The sequence below is a fragment of the Passer montanus genome, unplaced genomic scaffold (assembly GCF_014805655.1).
Source record: "Passer montanus isolate IOZ18808 unplaced genomic scaffold, ASM1480565v1 scaffold39, whole genome shotgun sequence".
NCBI lineage: Eukaryota > Metazoa > Chordata > Aves > Passeriformes > Passeridae > Passer > Passer montanus.
The window spans coordinates 6,820,657-6,841,524 of NW_024368707.1; the positions used below are offsets into that span (position 1 = coordinate 6,820,657).

Here is a 20,868-nt window from a genome sequence, read left to right on the forward strand (position 1 = left end):
AGTATCACACCAAACAACCTGTATCTTTATCCTAACTGTTGGTTTAAGGATGTGCTTTCAGGCCACTGTAACTGATGTGCTGTGATCTTCAAGGGTTTACAACTGGGCAATGAAGTCTTAAATACACCTGAAAATAAATCTCTGCACTAAGAGATTCACTGTTTAAGCCCATAAAAAAACCTGTTAAGGACCTGTGCCAGCACCTGGAAGACTACTCATATAAGAACAACACACCTGTAAAAAAACTGTCTATAATAAGAAGTTACACATATTTAGACAGCTGCACATTGGTGCTGAAATTTAACCTTAATAATGTACTCTTATGCACCTCACCATTTGTTTTGGCAGAGAATTTTTAAGGCGCTGAATTCTGAAGCTGCTCTCGAGCTTTAAAAATTATCAAAGCAATTAATCATGTAATTCCTATGGGCTAGAGGTTCAAATTAACCAAGGTTTCATGGGTCTGAAAGGGGAATCTTAGAATACAATAATGAAAAATACGAGCAACTCTCAGTGTATGCGCCAGCAGAAAATCTCCAAAAGAAGTTCCTTAACCTTTTTGTTTCAAGGGACCATGCCTCTGGATGCCAAAAGTAAAAGCATCACACTGCTTCAGCCACATGAACGGTAAGGGAAACTCCATGAAGAAATGTTTACTTCTTTCAAAATGGCCACTTTATAGGTTTCACTTAAAAAAATATATAAATCTCACTATAAAATGGAGATCAGATACAGGGTTCTATCTATGCAAAATTCTGAATATAAGAATGGTCATACTGAACCAGGTGGAATTCTGTCTGCTCCAGTATGACATCAACAATAGCCAAGATCAGACATTGATGGGGAAGTGGAAGCATCTGTCAAGTATATGAGATATCTTTTTCCATCTTTTCTACCAGCCTCTACTGTTTTTGAGCTCAAGACTTCTCCAAACTAGACATACTTTTTTAGGTGGTCAGTAATTCTTAATAGCTTTATTTCCCAAGCACTCATCTGGTGCTTCCTTAAATCTGTGTAGTCCTTGAACATCCAAAACAACTTCTGCTGAGGAGTTCCACATCTCTAATACCTATTTGATGCAGAACCACTCTCCAATCCCTATGTGATACTGCAAATCTGCTGAATCCTATCTAAAAGGTCCCTTTTTCACCCTGGATAATACTATCCAATTCAGTTGTGCCTTGAATGGAAACTGTTCCATGCTCTAGTTAATCCTCTTGCCCTTCTCTGCAACTCTTCCAGTTCTACTATAAAATGAGAGAGGACCAGCAAATACAGCGGAAAAAAGCACAGGTGAGATTAGTACAGTGACATAATGACATTTTCTATTTTTCTCTTTCTCATTTTGTTTTTCCTGAGTGCTACTGAGGTGACATTTTCATAATCTCAAAAGCAATTTCCTGAATTGCAATGGTCAGTTAGCACTCATCATTTAATATGGGAGGTTAGAAATAATTTTTTCATAGATGCCTCACTTTACAATTAACTACACTGGATTTAATTTAGCAATTTATTATGCAGTTACTCAACCTCATAAGGTCCTTGTGTAGTGCCTTTTTTTTTTTGCTATTATCAGCACACTTACCTTTACTGTTCCTGCCCTTTTCTGATCATTTATATATGTATATGTTTTATTTATAAATAATACATATTAAAACATGAAATGTAAATATACACTTACAATGTATATAAATACAGTACACATTTTACACACCTATACACATATGTGGAAATATATATCAAATATATCAGAATACTGCTGGTTAACTAGCATTTATCCATTGTGAGAGTGGACTATTTACCTCTATCCTGTTTTCAGTATTACGCCCATTTTCTTCCTCCATACAGGTACTTGCTGCTTAGATTGTAACTATTTTATGTCCCTAATGAGCCTTAGTCAAAGACTTGTTAAAAAGACTTTTGGAAATCAGGGAAACATGACACCTGTGTTAGTCTTAGCCACCAAAGAAGCTGGATTTCAGGCAGTTCTGGTGATCCACCACCTATAGAAACTGTGATGTCTTCTCTTGCTTTGTAGCCTGCTCATGCAGTAAATCTTTAATTATTTACTCACACCTACTCCTAATGCTATTGAGCACTACAAGAAATTAAACTAGCCAAGGATGGGTGACCTCTGCATATTGTGATGATTTCACCAAATTCTTATCTGAAACCAAGGATGTAAAATTGACAGCTGACTAAAAAAAAAGAAGCTATTATGGGCACAGTATCTTTCAGGGGCCATTCTTTTAAGTCAAGAACCATCTAAGGCCATTTTACAATGCTATAGTGGTCACAGAATAATCCAAATATTTTCATATTAATAGCGCTTGATAGACTATAGTCTAGGCAGGGAGAATAGATGAGAAATAATTTCATACCAGTGCCAAGCTGAATAACCACCATTTCAAAAAATTTTAACTGACATAAAGTTGACTTCAATGAGAGCTGTATTTAGCACTGTCAAGAAAAGAGCAAATCTTTTTACTTTTAGATAAATATATTTCTAATTTCATAAGTATTTTTGAAAATATTGTTGTCTGGTTTGTATGTGTCTTTAAGACTATGATCAATCTAGCAATAAATTTCCTGAAAGTAAGAAAGGATTCATAATTATAATAATACTTGCCAGGCTCTAATTCATAGAAAACTGGAGGAAGAGAACAACCAAGACACTTCTGTTTGAGACTCTGAACTATTCCATCAACACACATTGCTTTCATACGTCTCATAAAAACATGTTATTATTCTCATTTCCTCAGCCTTGCCTGTTTAGCTGCTTTACTGAAAGTCTTGGGGCAGAGACAGCATCTACTCATACCCTTGCATATGTCTCAGCTGAAATCTTAGTCATCTGGCTTATTCTGCACTAGAATTGTCACACATAAAAAACAGCTAAAGCTGTAGCGCGATTCTGAGGACAGCTCTTGTCAAGAAACTTTAAAGAAGTGCAAAAAATTTCATCCTAAAATAAGCTCTCTGTAGTCAGTCAATACTTTACACACTATCAGCTAATGGCTAGGAAAATTCTTATGCATAAGGAAGGGTAGAGTGTACTAAAAATACTGTGTGCTGTAGATCAGCACACAGTGCCATCTATACAGATAATTTTGCTTATTTATCTAACCTCTACAACACCTATGAAAGCTGATTGTTCAGATTGATTTGTTAGTTATTTTCTATTCTTTCTATTTCAATGGATTTCTTTTTTGTTGCCATCTACAGATTTCGCATTGCCAATTATTTTATGCCTGTGCCATGTTTCTCAGTGGTGCATATTAACCATGAAAAACAAAGAACTAATCCCCAGAAACTGGAACACCTCAAGATGTGCAGTACTCACATAAGCTTAAACACCAAGAAACCTTGTGCCATGAGCACAGGAAGCTGTATTTTTGTAGCCTTACCAGTGCCCACTGACAGCATTATGATTTCTTCTGCTGGTAAATGGGCACACAGATCAGAACATGCCTCCTATCTTTGTTTTTCTCAATCCTCTCTCCAAACTGAGAGCACACAGGACTACAGGAAAATCCTGAAATCTCCTATCACAGGATGGGAGATTTAGAATGGCTGCAGCATTAATCTATTGATAGTTTATGGTACAAAAAATAGTGGAGTTGGTAGGAAGCAGAGGCATGTGTAGGCTACACATCATAAGACTATTCTGGTTACAGTTAAGTTTTCTCATTGACCATCAACAAGTCTTTTCAAATCCTTGGTGTTTCTAAAGGGTGCCACATGCATTCACAATTTCCTGAGGAGGGGAAGAGCCTTGGAGGGGCTCTCATGCTGCCATGTCCAATTTGTGGAAACACAAATCCCTTGCTCAGAGGCAGACCAGAACCATGACTACACCCCTTGCCCTCACCTTCTGAAAACCACCAGCTTCCTTCAGCTGCTGAATTAGAAAGATATCCTTTGAGGAGTGCTACAGACTGATCCTCAGCTCAAGCAGAATCTACAAGGATTTTCACAGAGCCATGGGAAGCTGCTCACAACATACCCAGTCACTTCTCCAGCTTTTAGTCTGGAGTCTAAGGTCTTCTCTCAGGTATTCCTGGGGAACATTGATAGGTGACTCAGATTATCAGTGAGACTACATCCCTGCATAAACTTCTCGATGATGCCAGTTGCCACTGGGACATAATCCCCATGAAAATACATCAGGAATAGTTTCAAGGAATTTCCAGCTTCTCTGTACCAGTCAGCACTAAAATAACCAGCTTTCTGAAATATCTGGTTGTTTTTCCCAACAAACCTGCAATATGTGCAACAGGTTGATGATAGTTGTCAATATAGTGCCCTAATTTTCCAGAAATGCTTTTATTCTGTGAAATTCTGTGTCAATTTTGCTGAGACTTAAGCTGAGCTATGGAAATTTAGCTTGCTTCATAAAGTCGTATTTTCATACTGAAGTATTCCATCACCAGGTACATACTGTAGTTTATTAACAAGCAGCTGTGGGCTGACACAGCAAGGGCAGCTCTGCTAGTTTATCTAAAGACAAAGCTGCCTAACCCCTGCCTGCAGTCTCTGCATCCTTCTCCCTCCTCTGGGCATGCCAAATGGGGCAAGTTCTCCCATGTTCACAGGAGAAAGAAATCAGGCAATCCCCTTTGCCTGCTGAACCATAAACCTATTAGCTGTACCAGGATGACTGTCTGCCCTCTTAAAGATGCTTCTTCTGCCATCAGCCAGTTCTGCCATTGAAGTGTACAATTATGCTCAAATCCTGCTGTTAGAACATAACAAAGAAGTTGATATTTTGCATGTATAAGTTCTTAATTTCCTTTGAAAAAATCGGGCCAGAAAATTAAAACCAAAACATCCAAACACAAACAATCCACATTCCTGGGACTGCATGACTGAACAAAAGAAAACAAGGTCATTGCAAATTTATAGCTGTCTGTACAGCTTTCAGTCTTTCTTGCTCATGTGTTCTTATACAGTCATTAAATATGCAATCAAAACTTTTATCTCCCCCATCTTTTGACTTATTCAGGGTACAGAATAAACATCTGAAGGAATAAAATTAGGTCTGCTCAAACAACTGTAAATTTAACATTGCTTATTTCTAAATGTCAAATTAAACATTTAAATGTAATTTTTCAGAGTGCAACAATAGCTGCTATATCCTACTTTTTTTTCTTAAGCATACTCATATTTTTTCTTTTCCTTTTTTTAAAACTGTTGCTACCCAAATAAAATTATCACTTCTGTGACTGAATTATTTAGAAAGACAGGCAACTATACAATGATATAATGTAATCCTGTGGATAAATACACGAATTCTCATCTTAAAACTGCTTAAGTTATAGTTACCATTATTTCTACTGGGAAGGCATTACAGAAACTCACTCCTCTGATAGCTATGCAAAACCATTTCCAATCTCCAACCTACATTTATCCACAGTGAGCTTAAAAATGTTGCTCTTGTTACTGTGTTCTTTTGTATCTTAAAATAACTATTTCTCTTCAGTGTTTACCCCTTGAGATGGCAATAAATTTGTTCCTTTCTTTGGAATTATTTTTCTAGCCTGAGCAGGCCAATCTCTCATATTTTCCCCACTGTAAGATAAAAGCTCTGTCACTCTATTCATTCTGTTGGTCTTTCTTGCATTTGTTCTGCTTGAAATTCAGATTTATACAGAGTATTCAGGGTGACAAATTACACGTCTTCTAAGGCAGTCTTAATATTATCTAATCTCTCCTGAAAATTCTTCATCTGATACAGACCAGGACATTTTTCAACTCCCACTTCAGACGAAGAGCTCCTGACTTTTTCTGGCAAACTTCTTCTGATAGTCCAGTTCTCAAGATGTCTCTGATTATTATTCTGAGACTCTTCCATTTTAATTATGTTTTACAACTATAGGGCCACCGTAAGCATACTCAGTAAACTTCAAGCATCAAGGTCACTATAAAATAATCCTGGTCCAAAAGACTTGAGAAACTTCCAGCCCAACAATGAAGTCTGATGCTGCCTCCTCACTAGTCAGGCCTTTGGCCTTCTCACAGTCTGCACAGTACTCCTCATCCTCTCTTGTTTAATTGTACTTAGAATGCACTATTACTAAAACCAGTAAAAAGTCTATTTACAATTTTCCCCTCTACTTAACTGTAACAACAGTATATATGAAAGTAAAAACTTCCCTATATATCTGTGAGGACAAGAGTTCACACAAATTCCTTCCTCACCATACCCATATAAATCATCCTAGCTGACTGATCCAAAACTGAGGACAAACATGCATGAAGGAACCATAAAACCTGGGTTTATATTTACTCACCATGATGTACAGCAGAAGTAAATACACAGATGTTAAAAATTCATACTGGTATAAAACCAGTGCATGTTAGACAAGGTCCATTACAAATCTAACAATAATTACAACAGTTGCTGTACTCCAGCTATTGAAATAATTAGATTAACAATAGGTCTTACTTGTCCTGTCATATGACTCATGACATGTATGTGCAATTTCAGCTCCAAGCTGCAAATAATGTCCAGCTTTATCATCTCTGGAACCATCTGCTCCAAGGGCAAACATTCCACCTGCAAAACAGGTCAAATGGCCCATCTTTCTTTCAAGATGCCCGTTCTTCCACTCCCCAATGAAGGTCAGTCCTCCATTGGACTTTCTGATGAGATGTTTTTCTATGGCCTAGAAAGAGATTGAGAGAACTTTCAAATGCTGTTTCACATACAAGTTTTACTAATTAACATTCCTTTATCAAGCAAAGTCTGGCTTTCAAAACAAAAATAATTTTATTTTTTTCAAATTCACTTCTGAGCACTACAGGAACAGAGAGCTATAAGAATATAATTTCAAAGCACAACAAAAAAAATACCCTAACTGCTAAAAATGTGAATGACATCTAACATAGGAAAATCACAACATAGGCAACACTGTACTTTTACTTGAGAATTCAACACTTATTTTATGGCTCAAGCAGTATTTGTCTAACTGTTAACTCTGGGAAGTACCTATTTGTTGCTCTGTGCACTCTGTGAGTACACACCCATGTTGGAAACATTTGGTCAGCAACATATACAAACCTGTACCCTCAGTCAGTCTTTAATAGGAAGTGACAGGAATGCTCCAGTCACCTTCTAGCTTCTCCATAGCAGCTTTCTGATTGAACATTCTCAAATGATGGGTGTTAGAGCAGCTGTTCACAAAAAAATCCCTTTATTTTATATGTGAGGCAACTGCTGCTTTCTTTTTGCACCAATATATGTATTTGTACCAATATATGTTGTTGCTTGTGACTTAAAAAATGGTGTTCTTCTCTTAGAAGAGTAGCTGACAACTTCCCAAAGTTTGCAAACTAGATGGAACATTTGCTTAAGCCTCTTTCAGAGAGGATCACAATTCCCACCAACCTACTGCAGTATTTACTATGTCTAGCATTAAACAGTGAGAAAGTAATGAGAGAGAAGTGCTGGTCTGCACTCCTGTTGGGTTAATTCCTTCACTAATACACTGATAGATCTGAGGTTTGTGCTCATGGCAGGATCCAGAGAGAAGGCAGAAATAACTGACAGAGCAGAAACCAGTAAGTCTCTGACAGCTGCCAGGGTGGTTGTCTAACCATCATGCAAATTGGCATTGACGACTGCCTTCTGCTGCTGAGGAGCCTGATATGGTTCACTGTACAAGCCTCATTTGGTCTGAAAGTACTGGTACAGGAAGTATTGGATCTGCTAAAAACTGCCACTGGAAAGGATATCAAGATCTGGAGCATTAATTCTGTTGATTCCATTATTCTAGACTGTGACAAAACAGGATGTTTTTCGACCATATGGTACATAAAAGTTGAGCCCTCTTTGAAGGAAAGCCACTTTAACTGTGAAGAGCAGGAAGGCACTAAAGCCTATAGATTACTGGTCGTTGGGCACTGGAACAGGCTCCACAGGGCAGTGGCCACAGCACCAAGCCTGACAGAATTCAGGAAGTGTTTCAACACTCTCAGGCACATGGTGTGACTCTTGGGCTGTCCTCTGCAGGGCCAGGAGATGGACTCAATGATTCCTGAGTATCTTGCTATTCAAGATACTCTGTGATTCTATACAAAACCTGAATGTTCCCTGAAGTTCATGTGCTTTTCATGACTACAAAAAATAGCATTATCTGAGCTGTCTTGCAGCAGTACTTGCTATGTTGTGACAGTCAAGCACACAGCTGAATCCTTCTTTTAGCTGCCTAATGCTGCACAGTAAGAAAGAGTGAGGATCAAATTTATGAGCCTAAGAGATTAGGCTACTCAAGGCAGCAGATCAAAAGGCAGCAGATCAAAAAGAAGCTACCTATCCTCGCTGATGTGAGAAGGAAAAAAAGACACTTGAAACCAGACTAGCTGGAAGGCCCACATGATGATGTTGAAGGCAAAGTTAAGAGGCCCATCCTCAATTTTTATCACCACAAAAAATTCCCAACAGGTTTCACAATTTCAGCTTTTATCACAGCTGTGAATTTCCATACTAGGACATGGCAATGAAGTGTCCTTTATAGTGGAACACTGTACCCATGTTATATACAGAGGGGTTATGGATATACAACTTGTTTGTATTCATGTTAGGAAGTATGTGGGGACCTGGATAAGACTTCATAGGCTGTGGATCGGAACCCATGACATCTGAAGGACAGATGCTGCATTTTTCTTCCCCATGATAACTCCAAGGAATGAGATATCACTGTTTACTGCAAGACTTAGGAGTGAGGTTATGTTGTCCATCTTCCACTCACACTGCTGTAATAAGATAGGGGAGCGAAGCGTGGCTGGACAGAGACATTCTTTCAGACTGGTGGGCGCTGAGAACACTTCCAACTCTGTGCTGTGAGTGGGAGGAATGCATGCTACACCTTTCCCCTGCTGCTTGCACAAATGATGCAAAGAGCTTCTGCTCCACATTTTGAAAAACAAAGAATAAGAAATGTTAGCTATGGAGGAAGACCTATATTATAGGCAAGAACAAAAGAATGGTAAGGGAATGGCCTCTTAAAAAAAATTTAAATAAAAATTCGAATTGCAGTTATGCAAAGCAAATCTTACTTAATGACTCTTTGCCTATGTGTTTCAACATCAAGTAGGACCTGGGGGAGACAAAAACCCTGAAACAGATATGTTCCACAGCACATAAATCAGTACAGTTCATGCAGACTCAAATGTACAGGATGGGTCTAGCTGAGAAAAAGCAGAAGGAACCCTCTGATACTTGGACTAGGACATAGCATGAATGAAGCAGGAGCAGCTTGGCTTTTCCTCCCTCCTATCCACAGACTGTTTCCACCTGGTTCCAAATTTGCCTTGCCCTGTCTCCATTCAGAGAGGTGTGTCCATATAAAATGTTTGCAAGATGGTTTACAGTGAAGAGGATGAACAAGAGAGTTTATTTCCTCTAATTTTGAAGTGTTCACAGTTTAAGAATCAGAGTAAAATATTTCAAGAGTAACCAGAATGAAAGCTAAATATCAACTGCTAAACATCTTAAAACCTACAGGACCCCATAAACTGTATTTTAACCTATTAAAAATACACAAGTAATGTTATGAACTAGTAATATAGATTTTAAAAAACCCTGGAAAGCTAAGGAAGTTCAAAAAACTGGGAAACATACAATGCTTTATCAGTAGCTGAAAAAGTTAATAAAACAATTATATAAAATGAATTATGTGGTTTCAAAAATAAATGTTTGATTGCTATGTGTATGCTGATACTAGAAATATTAGAGATTTCAAGAATTTCTTGAGATTTTACAAAATATTAGTCCTAAACAAATTCAAGACAGCATATGTGAAGTGGATTAAAAGCTGGCTTGCTAGAACAGTTCAAAGTAAAGAAAAAAAATCTGTGGGGAAAAAAAATCCTTATCCCATGAAGATTCTGCATAGATACTTTATTCAACACCGGGCAGTTTTTCTAACCATGATCTCCAAGAAAAATGCTAGAAAAAATATTGAAGTTGACACAAAAATTGATGTAACTATAGATAACGATAAAGAAAAAGTCAGTTCTGTAAAATCACTGAGAGCAGGTGACAAAACTGGTTTTGCTTGAACAGTGTGTTGCAATAGAGATAAGTGTAAGGTCAAACACTGAGGAATCGGGAATGTAAATCACAGTGGGAGGAAAGCACTATATCGACAAGATTATAACCAGCTTCAGAATAAAGCAACTGGAAAGTGGATGATGGTATAAGGCAAAGGTTAAGAGTACAAGCAGAGCTTCTGGCTGGATGAAGAGGATAAAACCAAGAAGGAATCAGTTAGAAGAAGAATCACATTAGAAGAACCACTACATTGCTGTCTCCATACTGAAGATACTGGAAAATACATAGAAAAAAGCTTAAGTAATAATTCAAAATCTGTTTTATCTTGTGAGACCAAAAAAAAAAGCATTTTTCCTTCAGGAGAGAATTTCTACTGTACATTTGATAGCAACCAACTATATGGTGCAGATAACCCTTTAAAACAATGTAGAGAAGGGAAAAGTCAAAGCAGCTGGAAGTCAAATGTAATCAAATTCAGGTCAGGAATAAGACATATCACAGCTTCAAAGCAACTTTGTACTAGAGCTTTCACTATGTATCTCGTAAAATGTGAATTTTGAGAACTCCAAGAATAGGTGTTTTGCTTTAGAAGACTGACCACACTAAAACTAAGCTGTAAAAACTTATGTTGAAAGTAACAGGGCATGCACAGAGCCTGGAACACATCAGGCACCAGCCACACATCAGCACTGGGAGAAGGCTACACAGTCCCTGCTGCTGTTGGTACCACAGCTCACGTTACTCAAACCAGCTCAGTTATTCTTTAAGTGTCTAAACTGCAGCAGAGAAATGGTGGCACAGTGGGCACTACTATGAGAGGCTGCTGAGAGAAGGTGGGGAAACTGGGAAAGTAAGAGCTGGGCAGCAAAAAGCTCAGAGCCGCCACAGAAAGGCCCCTACCCCCCAAATCCCACTGAACCACCCTGCAGTACTGCCCTGCTTGGGCAGCCACTTCTTGGTCTGTGATAGGGAGTAAGACCATAGCACAAAAGAGCCATAGAAACAGGAATAGATATGAACTACATTTTACAAGGTAAATATGGAATATAATATGCAAATCCCCTAGAAAATAATGCAATAAAACAATTTGGGACGTAGGGTCCTAGAATGATGAATTCTCAACACTGGAAAAAAGTGACTTGGTTGTTCTGCACAAATCTCAAGGTTGCTAGATCTCCTTCTAATAAATTAGAGCTTGGGCTTTTACATTGTACCATTTGGGAGAAGCTGATTATTTTTAGCACAATAATCTGCATCACATGTATTCCACAATAATACTTTTTAAACTACTCAAAGTGAAAGCTAGTATTATTCATCACTTGATTTCTTAAAACTTACATAATCAAAACAAGTCCTGTGGTTGGTGGTGGTTTTTCTGCCTAGGTTGTTTTTTTTTAAATTTAATTTGATTTCCTTAAAATCATTAAAGATGGTTCCACTGTATTGGAAAACTCAATGAATTATAATCACCTCAATTGCATCGTCGTACATTTTCCTTGCCTCCGTGTCCATCTTGTCTGACATAAGCCAGGCTTTCAATAAATATTCATAAAAACTGTCTCCCAGCCCGCCCACGGATGTGTGATCTGTAGAAGGGAAAGAGGGAAGAAAACAACAACAAAAAAAAAAGGTTGAAGTTGTTATGTAATAGCACCTTAGATTTATTCAAAACATAAACTTATGTTTTTCAGGTCTACTGCTGTAGAATTATAAACATTTTTAGCCTGTTTAAAAAGCTGCACTGCACTCTTTCCCCTCCAAACTTACATCACAGGCATAAAACCTTCTGTACAGGTTCCCTATTCGCCATTCTGCACAGGCTATCCCTCACATCAAAAATGTACTTTAACCTCTGTTTTACTTCATTCCAAAGAACCTAATTGTTTTGCAGCTAGGGTTTGGGGGTTTTAGGTTTTGTTTTTTAAGGTATATGCGAAAAAAGCATGTGGAAAACCTCCTAAGACCTCTGTATTCAGGATGTAACCAGGTCACGTGGCTGCCTACAAATTGTCATCTATGAACTACACAGAATCCAATCTTTCCAGCAGATTTTTATTTCCTCCAGGGTAGTTACTCAACAGACTAATGAATCCCCATAACTAAATGTTCTTATTGAAATTCTTTTAGTCCAAAGGGAAGCAAGCTGCCTTTGCAGTGTAGAACACAAGCCCTGCTCCGCTCCGCTGTGCCTGAGCAGCTACGCAGAGCTGTGCCATGTGCCACAGGGTAAGACTGCTTCACTATTAGAATCCACCAGCACAAAAACTCAACCTCCTAACACACAGATTTCTTTTTTGTACCCTTTTTTTTAATTTTATTTTTTTTCCCTTGCAGAGGTTGCCTTTCACAAATAGTGCCACTGCTATTCTGTGCTGAGAGCCCACTTGAGAACTATCTACGTTTCTCTTTGGCAGAGCTACCATACTTCCCCACAAAAAGCCTACTGATGGTCTGGCAGCCTTGCAGCTTCTGCTCCAACCAGGGTAAGCACTCACTCAGTACACCCTTCATTCAAAAAGCAGCACTCTGTGAGATTTAATAAGTGACTCCAACCAGAATACACATAACCTTCTCTTTCCTAATGTTACAGCCCTCAAAACAGCAGCACCAGAACAGTCTTAGACTCCTGAAGCTGGGCGAGGGAAATGTTTAACACCAACATTGTCACAATGCCAGAAATTCACTGCCCTAAGCATGGCTGGTTGAGTCATGCAAATACCCTTTCACTGGGTGAAGGAAAGATATGACACTTCCTTTTACAAAATACCTCAAAAAGTGGTATTATTCACAGTTTTTCTGGGATAAAGGTGCCAAAGAGAGGTTGAGCTATCCTTCTGTTCTTTTTTCCTCCAAGCACCACCCTACCACAGCATGTCTGCTTGCCTCTGAAGATGTGAGTAGGAGGTTAGAGCTGGTAGATGCTGCTATTCTAACTCTTCTAGCTGCCTCTTAGCTCCTCTGCTACTTAAAAATGGATTTCTAAACAAAGGAAGGAGCAAGCAGAGAGCCTGTAGCTTTCCCATTTAGTTTCAAGTTGTGAATTTGAAGCAAATTACTTCATGCCCTTCTCTTATACCTCAGAATCTCCTTGACTGCCTTTTCACACCCAGTTACTCAGTGATTATGAGTTTTCATAAGCTTTCTCACCCTGAGCTGTAAGAGGACATTCAGGTCATGAGTCACTTTGTAACACAAACGCAAGGGCTAGAAATTACTCCTTCAATTTACAATGACATTCTTAAGTAGACACAAGAAACAAGGGTCTGTGGTTTTCAGGGAAAGAAATAAAAAAACCACAAACTATCCCAAGACTTCAAAGCTACAACTCATGCCAGCACTGCTCAGGGACTGACTTCACAAGAGACAGTTTAAAACTGCTTCTGTTAAGCTGCTGCCTTGTCCCCAGCTGAGCTCTGTCATTTGAGTGAGGGATGATCCTCAGCCAGATTTCCTTGATAGATGCACTCAGGTTGTTGAACCCTCAGCAGCATTCTTGTAGTAGTCCAGCTAGGATTGGGACAGGAAAGAGCAGGAAGATGAGCGAAAAAGGTTCATTTCCTAAACAGAGAAATCCACATTCCAGGTGTCTGTCAAAAGTCAATTATCAGCAACATGTCCCATTTCATGACTACTTCTCCAGGCAGTCATTTGAGAACTGTCCTTCTCTTCTGTCAGCAGCTCTTCTCCTTCACTTTGCTTGTCATCTTAGCCAAGAGTATAGGGAACACAGGCACCAGAAGCACTGAGAGACACAGAACTTAAAGCCATCCCCTCGACAGCCTTTTTTGCACCTTCTTCATGCAGAGAACAGGGCTGCTGAAGCCTCTCGGATTCAGATCCTCCTCCCTTTCAGAAGTAGACAAGCACATGGTAAGAAACTAAGGCCTTTCAAGGGCCTTCTAATTCCCAGCAGCAGCATTTTCCTTGCTCCTTTTATGCATACCTCACTCCAGCTCTGACCAGCCCAGAGTTTTCAAGGCTCCTCTCTCATTCAGCAGTGGGCTACTCCACTCCCCAGCTGATGCCTTTCACAGCTGGACCAGAGGGAAGACCTGTCAAAAAAGGCAAACGGATCCTGTTCCTTCTCTTCAGCAGCAGGAGAAGGACATATGAAATATTTCTGGTGGGAACACACTATGGTAGTTCAGGGGAGCTGGCCACATCAAGATGCAGCTGCCTTTATGTCCTGTCCCCTCCCCATCCATAAAAATAGCCAAAAAGGGATGGAAGTGAAAAGGAGGCTAATGCAGCAGCTGAACTGAGGTTTAAACACATTGAATTTTCCAGCTTCGGCAGCTGCATTAACTGCACCCCGGTAAGGTCTTCTTCAGCTTTTCTGCTAGTGTCTGCTAAAGCAGACTTTGCTGCATTTTATAAGAACTATAAGTAGAAAATTCTTAAAAACACAGTTTGTGACAGATTGTGGGTCTTTGACAATTTGCTCTCACCTAGAGCAGAAATGCTAAAGAAATATTTTCTAAGATTCCTTAGTAAATATATAACTGTGAAGACTGTAGAATTGGGTCATCACATATCATTCTCCCCTAAAAGCAAATATCCCTATCCAAACTTATCAGAAGGTCCATGGCAGTTATCACTTTTTCCTGCTCTTTGAGTTATAGCTCAGATGGATTCAAAGATTTAAGTCAGCTCAACTCAGAATGTTTTGCTCAGAAAAATGTTTTCCACATAAAATTTACTGACGTTTTCACACTGGCCCTAACCTTCCATGTCAATCGAGAGTACTAAAAAGGAATAACTTGTGATTTGAATAACTGAGCTTACAGTAGCATCTTGACACTGGGTACTCCTCAGTAAACAACTGAGAAGATAAGCATTAAGTACAAGCATTTTGAACATTTTAAAATGGATTCATTCTTTCACATATTTGATCTACAAGAATCATTTAATTAGCTCTTTGTCATGTAAAGGTTTTTATTTTGAAGAGCTGTTTTACAGTGAAATCCAGAGTAGAATTCATTCCAGATTAAGACAAATATAGCAAAAAGAACAGAAGTATGATAGCACAACAAATGTGGCTGAAGCCACCTGTTCTGTTCAATGTATATATTTTTAAAACATTCATTCCTTCAAATCAAGAAAAATTTGGGTAATTTCTTCATTCTGCATTTTTTCAAATGTAGGCCCAGATGACTGGGCAAACATAAAAGGATTCCAGTCAAGAATTGCTTTGGAATTCTTTTCAAAGTGAAAGACACAGTAACTGCAGTTGAAAAGAATACCTTCAACTTTTGCAGTTACAAGAACCCCTGTATTTTTTCTGGTTTGTCACACTTGAAAGCATATTGTGTGCAAACCTGTGCAGTCAGTCTGTTTGTAAGGATTCTTCTTCCCAAAAAGAGACAAATAAAACCTTAATAGAAAGACAATGCTATTTCAAGTTCATAGCAACATTTTTGCTCAGTTACTACAAAGGATATTCATCCTTTTTTCTTCTTAATAAACAACACTCAACTGTAAACAAAACCCCCTCAATGAACAACATACCAATCAATCTCAGAGCAATACTTTAATGAGTTTTTAATGTACTGATAAAATATCTGTACTTAGTAACATATTGTGTCTCAGCTAATACACTGAAAACGAGATCTGCCTCTTTCCCTCACACTGAGAGTGGGCCCTTTTAAAACCTCATACCATCATTATCTAATATTCCAAAGATAGTTTCATTCCAAATGATCTTATTGGTATCAGCGACCCATGAGCTCACTGCTGACACAGTCTCCCAGACAAGAAGCAGGACATCACTAAACCACAGCACAGGCAGGAGGTCAGACAGGGCACACACAGCCTTGCTGAAATGCCACTGGATCTCTGCCCCAGGGAGGAGGGAGGGTCTGCAGAGCTCTGGTGATTTGTTCTCTCTAAGTGAAACTGTTTCTTTACAAAGCTGGAGAGACAAATAAACAGTTTTTTACTGCAAACAGCTCCTCAAGGCATAGGCCACAAGATTCCCCCTCCTCAGTGACAGGTGAGGTGCTGAGATGGATCTGGCTGTTCTTTCTCTTCAGGACTAATTTTTGAGGATGGTTGTAGGTACCAGGAATATTATGCATTCCCACAGCTCATCCTCATTTGTCATCCCCAGACCTACCTAATATTTGTAAATAACTTCCTCCACAGCAAGCCAATTTCCACATGAACAGCAGTGGCTCCCAAGAATACAGTTATGGCCACAGACTGCAAGTTACCAACACATGCCACTTCCTTTTGTTTACAGGGAAAGTTTGGTTCAGTGAGCAATAGCATGTTTCCCACAACAACTGACAGCCCCCTAAAGATAACATTAATAATGAAGCCTGTTCTAATGAAAGTCTACCTGCTCTCTAGAGCAAACTTAAGATGTGTAAATTATTTTCAAGCAGATGGCTTTAAGTAGTTAACAGCAACTTAATTAGGCAAATTAAAAACAGTTCATGATTTGCTAAACCCTCTCTGCTTTGTGCCTTAATTGTTCAATTGTCATTTCTTGGCAAGGAGCAAGAATAAATAAAGAAGCCAGGCATTGTATTAAAGGCAGCACCTCGTGCCAGAACTGATGCTGCAGTCCCAGCACCTGAGGGTGAGGCTTCCTGCTAGCCAGGAGCAGAGAGGGGAGCGAGCCACTGGCCCTCCCTGACCCCAGGGCACATCCACCCTCAGCAGAAAGCTTCTGCATGGCTTCCTGCACACAGAATGAAAAAGATGAAATACAATACTGAGCAGAAGCATGTTTAGCATGCACAGGCTGCCCTGCTGGAAAGCAAGACAGTGAGATAACATTGGAGCGGCGCAGAAGCACAAACAGGTGGAGATGAGGATCAACTATGCCCACAGTATTTTTAATTCACAAATTGTAGCTACAACACTGATTCAATATTTTAAACTAGAGACACAGAGAGAAAAACCAAGCAAAAAAATACTAATTTGGCTATTTATAAACTGAAATCTCAGAACTGTAATAGTCACTTTTGACTTTAAAATAAAGCAAAATCTGAGCTATACTCAGTAGACTGGAAATGCCAAGATAAACAAGCCACTGCTTCATTTCAACCAAGAGCAGTAGCACAGAATTACTTTGTAACAAAAGAAGGAAGCAATAAAAAGGGAGGCTGATCTTCCTCAAGGATCACAAACTGGCAAAGTGCTATTGTAATACGTCAGAGAAGCAGTTCAAGAGTGGAAAAGTTAAGTGACCAGGAGGGGGTAGCAAAGTGATTAATAAGCTAATACTGACTTTCATTAAGAAACACACATACCCCATCATCATTAGTTGTTCTGGTCTGTTCCAACTGGCCTTAGACTGCAGGAGCCCTCTTTCTCTGTGCAGGAAACTTGCAAAGCATTGTTTTTCTGCTTGTCTTCAGGCTGGCTCTGATTAAATTTCAGTTCAATCTTTACTTCATGTAGTTGGACTTACTGCTCCTCAGCTGCTCTAAATAGGTGCAAGCTCCCCTTTTAATCCTTTAATCCAGAAAGCTGAGGCCCTGGAAATTGCAGCTGCTGCAATTCACAGCAGAAATTCAACCTAAGGATGTCATAAGCCATAGTGGTTGGCTTAAAAGTGCAAACACTTGTAAATTAACTGCAGCAAAGGCAGCCTTGGTAAAAGGAGGTGGAGGTGCAACTTTTAGTCAAATATAAACTATGTACCACTAAGGAACACATTACTAGCATGAGAATTTTTCTGAAAACATGCAGGATCTCATATAACAGAACCACATTTGAAGAATGTAAGTTAATCATTTATCAGCGGGGAGGTAGCTGAACAGACACTGCTTCCCATTCTGCTGTCTGGTGCCACAACAGAATCCAGCAACATGAAACACCTGGCTCAGCTCCTCCCGACCTGCTCTGGAGCAGCACACACAGCTCTGGAGAATGGAGCAGCTGAACTCTAAATACTCCAGCAGGAGAAACTAGATGTGAATATTGTAACAAGGCTTGGAAAAATATGGATGGTTCTTGAGTTCCTTAACTGTACTCTTTGAAAAAAACAAACTTTAATCTGAGTAGAATCACGTTCCATTTCTAGTTTCATTTAGAGATGACTAAAGCATTTTTGTCAAAGTTGTTTAAAGAAACCCCAAGAGAACAGCTTGAGGCAGACAGAATATTCCAGTTGGAAGAACTAAAGACTGGCAGCTACAAGAAACTGAAACCACAATCACTTAATGGAAAGTATTAAGCAATCTTAATTATAAGTACTACCAGTTTCTCATATAATAAAATTAAGCAAAATTACTTCCTAGATCTGTAGGGACTATCAAACTAAAGATTAAAAACAGTTAAACTTGCACAATTCAAGTGTGTCCAAAGACAATAGAAATACTTTGAAACAGACCAGCAAGTATAACAAGCCAACTAATACACATATTTAGGTAACTAATGTTCTTAGAATCAAAACACTTCTTCAGACTGAAAGTAATTTATGATTTTGTAATGTCAAAGGAGTATCCTAATTTGGTATCTTACAATAGACTGCTGACTTTCACTCTCAGGAATTCGCAGCTGGAACAAATGTTTTCTTTTTTTTTTTTTTTAATTCAAACTTTCCTGAAACATCAAAACATTCCAGCTGTTATTTATAATTCTGGAAAGATTTAGGTCATCTCTCAGAAGACATGTTCAAGAATTAAACACCAATCAACTAAATACATCAAGTCCACATGCTAAAATTAGAAACACATTAAATCCTTGTGTCGGTGTGTTTACTGAGAAGCCTTTTATCACCTGAAGTTGTCTTTTCAAGGTTATTACACTCACCCTCAGAGCCACCCAATGAAACACGCCTGCCTCTCAGCCAAGTTTGGAGTCACTGTACATCCCAACTGTGTGGGCAGCTTTAATGAAGCCCCTGGGATTTGCAGGTATGCACCCAAAACCCAAAGAGTCCCTTTTGAATAAGATTTCATATATAGGGGGATTGACAAGTTCTTAAGGTCCTTACACCCTTTAGTTTATTCACCTCAATCTTCCTTGAAGATCTCAATTCTCCTCTTGAAGATTATAAACAAGAACATGGGAGAGGGTAACCTTTATTAGATTAAATCTAGTCCAACACTCATCTGCACCAAATCAGCTAGCAAAACCACTGTCAAAAACTTCACCCTTCAAGTTGCAGCAAGACATGACAGTTTATATACATATCTATCTATCTATCTATCTATCTATCTATCTATCTATCTATCTATCTCCCAGCTCCCAATATGGAAGCTGACAGTCAAAAGTTATTTCCCTGTTTTTGATGTACTTTTGGATAATACCACATGCAATATAAATCCAGGCTACTCTGACTGTTTCTTTCTCCTAAACTTCAGTCCATGTAGCTCTTATTTTTCTTCTCATGACAGCTCTTGAAATGGCACACGCAGCCTCCCCACGTTTTGATCACTCTGTAAGTGCTGGGAAATTGTGTTGATTTTAAGACTTTTTCAGACCATGCTCTGTGACAGAGACTGAGCTACCACACCATATGTGGACTGCATTCATCACCACGCCTCTCTTACTTGACTATATATGTCATATGGGATCATTTCTGCAAGATCACACAGATCTTCAAGTCGAGATGGTATTTTAGCTTGCTGCTACAAGGACAGTCCGACTCCCAGTGGAACTTCAGGATTAAAAGAAGCCATTAGTAAGATACATTCTATATTCACTGAACAGAATTATAGATCCTCTCTTCTTGATGTCACCACACTGGAAATGTTTTTCATGTGACCATCAGCAGGCACATCTCCACATAAAACTCAGAATATGAAGTCTCACATACTGAAGACAAAATAAAAAGGAACAGATGTCAGATGTGACAACAGATGTCATCTGAATTTACCAATCATCTAGAGAGCATCGATAGAAACACTTAAGTGCACAGCCTTCAACACATTACAGAGAAGGAATAAAATAAAATCAAGAAAGTTTAATAAGGCTGTAACAAGTTTGTTAGTGGATTTTGATAGGCTTCCCTTTCATAACAAACTACTAAGTCAAGAATGATTCAAAAATGCAGCTTTAAGCATAAAATTATCAAAGAAATAATGAGATTCCACAGGAAATCAAACTCTAAAAACTCACAGTGGTGTCAAAGCATAACTTTCTACTCCCCAATGATTTCAAGTTAATGTCTTCAAAGCCATCAGTGTGAGCTCTCAAAAATATCAGGAGGTACCCTAAACATGCCAGACTTCATTAATATAGAAGAATTTACTGAATTCACAGTAAATGACAAAGATGAGGAAAACAAATGGAGAAGCAGCTGTGGGACAAATCATAAATTCTAGATATTGACGCGCTCCCCACTGAGATCATGCTCTAGGAGTATAGTTTGGTGGTACAACAAAATGAAATATTCATCTCTTTGCCTAGCAATGTATGCAAGCATTCTCATAAACCAAAGTTATACCATATCCAAACCCTCTCTTTAGAAATTATTTATAGACACTCCTTTTCAAATGCATAATTCATATACATGTTTAACCTTCCAATAACACTAGAATCTTTAACACACTAAACAAAGGTTTTATTTGTTCACCTTTTTCAGCATCTTGCTCAGCAGACCAGCAAAGTGTCTTAACCTTGTAGTCTTAGAAAAGCATATTTCCTGTAATGCACAGTTCTGTTGTATTTCATGAAAATAAAATTTTAACAGATTATCTTGCTCTTGGCTTCTAATGAATAAACCAATTTGAATGCAGCTTTTTCTTGGAACACAGCTAATTACATTTGTACAAGGTTGTAAAGCAAAAGTGCAAGGGGAATTCCCCAGCAGAGATTACACAGATTATCTTCTATTCAAAACACATGCATGT

General features: G+C 38.7%; 1 protein-coding gene across 1 annotated transcript in view; it reads right to left on the reverse strand.

The window, feature by feature from the left end:
• Nucleotides 1-20,868, reverse strand: part of MAN1A2 (mannosidase alpha class 1A member 2) — a 134,302-nt gene that overhangs the window by 14,988 nt on the left and 98,446 nt on the right. The window contains exons 9-10 of the mRNA XM_039717890.1: nt 11,528-11,643; nt 6,449-6,668 (exon numbers count right to left, since the gene is read on the reverse strand). Coding sequence (XP_039573824.1) covers nt 6,449-6,668; nt 11,528-11,643 — 336 coding nt within the window. The remainder of the gene's footprint in view (nt 1-6,448; nt 6,669-11,527; nt 11,644-20,868) is intronic.